The sequence below is a fragment of the Podarcis liolepis genome (assembly GCF_965112155.1).
Source record: "Podarcis liolepis genome assembly, chromosome: 14".
NCBI lineage: Eukaryota > Metazoa > Chordata > Lepidosauria > Squamata > Lacertidae > Podarcis > Podarcis liolepis.
In genome coordinates this window covers 40,148,027-40,151,404 of record NC_139569.1, presented here as the reverse complement: position 1 = coordinate 40,151,404, position 3,378 = coordinate 40,148,027, and the positions used below count along the sequence as shown (strand labels likewise).

Below are 3,378 nucleotides of genomic sequence, written 5' to 3'. Positions count from 1 at the left end.
GTCTGGATATTTCCTTTTTTCATTCTTTCATTGCTTATTGGCTTTGCCACTCTGATACGGTCCCGTATCGTAAACCATTAATTAGCCTGTCCCAGCAAAGGAAGAATGGATACGAAACTTACGGAATATGCAGAAATGGTGAAACACACCGGAAGAATAAGAAATCAAGAGAATATTCTTATAAAAGAATGGAAATGGTTTATAGAATATTTACAGATAAATTGCAAACAGATAAAAACATTGGCAGGATTATTTTAATAACCTGCAGTTTCATAAGTTTACGTTTAAAGTAGATAATTAAATGAGCAAACTAAATGAATTTGGACATGCAGAAGATATTTAAAAAATGAATTTAAGGAACTGCAGAGAAAGGGGGAAGGAAGTCAAACTTTGAAATGTTAAGAAGAGAAGAAGAAGAAGAGTTTGGATTTGATATCCCGCCTTTCACTCCCCTTCAGGAGTCTCAAAGCGGCTAACAATCTCCTTTCCCTTCCTCCCCCACAACAAACACTCTGTGAGGTGAGTGGGGCTGAGAGACTTCACAGAAGTGTGACTGGCCCAAGGTCACCCAGCAGCTGCATGTGGAGGAGCGGAGAAACGAACCCGGTTACCCAGATTACGTGACTACTGCTCCTAACCACTACACCACACTGGTCACAATTTCAGCAAAAATCTGACTTTTGGCAAGTCACTCAAAAATGGTGCCAACAGGTTGCAAATGCTCCCCGGAAAGGTTTCGCAGTCGAAACAGAAGGCTTTTTATCACAGGACAAGAAATCAGCCCTCAACAACTTAACCGGCGGAAAATATTTTTTTGAAACAATCCCTAAGCCCCGGGGTCACAATTTCAGCAAAAATCTGACTTTTGACAATTCACTCAAAAATGGTGCCAACAGGTTGCAAACGCTGCCCGGAAAGGTTTCGCAGTCGAAACAGAAGGCTTTTTGTGGTTCGAGGACCCGACCCCCGTGTGGTGAAATAAAGACACAAGGACACGTGATATATGGTTAATGGGCAAGAAAAGGCCACAACTTTATTGGTTACAGCAATGGAAAAGGTATTGGCTTAGGCATTGGACGATGGGTTATTCACCAGTAGGTGGAGCCTGTCGATGCTAATCCGACTCTAGGCTCACCCCTGTTGTCACCGAGGGTCATGCCAAGGCCTCCCGCCAAGCAGGCATCGGACGGATACACGACCCCCAGATTCCTTTAACGGAATACCCCTAAAACATTGAAGGCATAGGCGATGGCCAAACCTAGCACTTCGACACACCACAACACAATTATTCCAATGCCTAACCGCCACCCGAGCCAAAGGCTCGCCGCCAATACCCTCACTGCTGCAACCAATCCCAGATGCTTTTGCTGACACTAGCTAACCAAATATCGCTCTCCAAGTCCGATAAGTGGACACCATCATTCCGGTATAGAGCTTGGTCGCTAATACGGATACGATCATGCCGGATGACACGGCCACACATAAAGCGCACCCAACGGGCTACCGCCCGATTTACGAGTTTCCTGGTTCTTTCAATGGCCAAACAACTTTGCGCTCCGCGCCACTCGATTCTTTTCAGGAAGGAGGACCAGAACACCATCGTTCTGGGGCACAAAGCTGCCAATGTGTTCAAGTCTCTTTTTATGCTCCCCAATAAGTCCGCACTCTTTCTGCTGGTTAGGTCATTCTCTCCCAACTGTATCACAATAGTGTCGGGAGGGCCAAAGTTGGCTACTTTCTCCCGGAGCAAAGGCAACAGCTCCTCCCATCGCATGCCTCTTCTCGCAAACCAGGAAACTCGGACATCATTTGGGAGGCCAAGATTTGGTGCCAGGCCGCAACTTGCTGCACGTACGCGGGCCCAATGAACAATACTGTGGCCGCAGATCCACACGCTTCTTCTGAGCAAAGCTAGGGGTAAAGACAGAAAAGACGGCAGGTAAGTGGGGCCCAGCGACTGGTCGCGTACTAGCGAATGTAAGACTTATAAGCATTGGATCTCCACCGGCCCATTTCTTTGATCCTATCCGCCGGTAGCCCTAAGTGCGCAGCCGTGGTTGCGGCACCAATCCTAAAAGAGTGTGCAGCGTACTCCTGGGCAGATAGTCCACAGGCCTCGATCGCCTTGCGCAGTACCCTGGTGAATTGGTATCTCGACATGGGCGACCCATCCTCGTGAATAAAAAACGGACCTGGGCCCGGTGGCCTAAGGTCGAGATACCGCCTAGTGTCCTTTACCGGACATGGGCCCTGCTGTGTTGACGCTGTGAGTTTGACCAGGACACCCTTGCCAGCCTGATCGGTCTTGGACTGTCGTATGAGCACTGACACGGAAGAGCTAGACAGCTGCACATCCTCGCACAGGAGTCCGCGGTTTGGACCCCGTGCACTAACTTCAAACACAACCTCCCCAACCCTTAGTGCGCCGAAAAAGGCGATAGCATATGCTGCAGAAAAAAGGCGTGCTTCGAACCTGGACCAGCAAATCAACCTAAGTTTTTTGCGAATCTGAGACAACAACCCGTAAGAAATCGGCTTACGGCCTTCGTCCCTGGGAGGCTGTAACCTGCTCCAACCCTCGATTGCCCTACGTATCATGAAGTCGCTACACGGGTCATGGGCAAATGTAGCTTTTGAAAAGAAACTGATAGCTGCTACATGAATTTTTAGTGTTTTTGGGGCCCGTCCCAGGTCGTCGAGATGCGAAAGATACTGCAAAACGTCATCTGTGGTGGGAGGCACATTATATGAAAGCCCGGATAACCTGAACCTGAAACCCATGAAATCACTCCAGGCCTTCTTGTAGGACCTGAGCGTGGAAGGTGCTACGGACGCTAATACTCCCTGTATCACTTTGCGTCTCCAACGTTCCACAGGTACTCCGGAAAGGGTTCGGGCAACTGTTGTGCTCCAGGTGCAAGCGACCAGAAGCGAGGAATCTGGAATCGAGACAAGGCATCGGCTATATCATTATTGGCTCCGGGTACAAATTTAGCTGAAAATATTATATTGTACTCAAGGCAACGGAGGACGAAGGCCCGTAGGAGGGAGGAAACCCTCTCAGACCGAGATGACTGCCTGGCGAGAATGTTCACCACCGCCAGGTTGTCGGTCCTGAAGCACACACGATGGTCCCGGAACTCCTCCGTCCAAATGTGAACAGCCACCACTATAGGAAAGAACTCGAGAAAGGTGAGATCCCGTGTGATGGCCTGGCCTAACCAAGCCGTCGGCCAACGCTGAGCACACCAACGCCCCTTGAAGTACAGGCTGAAGCCTATGGATCCGGCCGCGTCCGATTGTACCTGGAAGTCTGAAGACAAGTTCAAAACGTCCTGCCATAGAGATACCCCGTTGTAATTTACTAAGAAGGCCAAC

The 3,378-nt window shown here is 49.3% G+C and overlaps 1 protein-coding gene across 1 annotated transcript; it reads right to left on the bottom strand.

Annotated features, from left to right (window-relative positions):
- Positions 1–1,968: 1,968 nt before the first annotated feature.
- LOC310693813 (integrase/recombinase xerD homolog) lies at positions 1,969–2,781 on the bottom strand (the record flags this gene model as incomplete). The annotated part of the gene is made up of 1 exon (XM_083476190.1): positions 1,969–2,781. The coding sequence occupies one exon, from the start codon at positions 2,779–2,781 to the stop codon at positions 1,969–1,971; it is 813 nt and encodes a 270-aa protein (XP_083332316.1).
- Between the last annotated feature and the right edge of the window lie 597 nt (positions 2,782–3,378).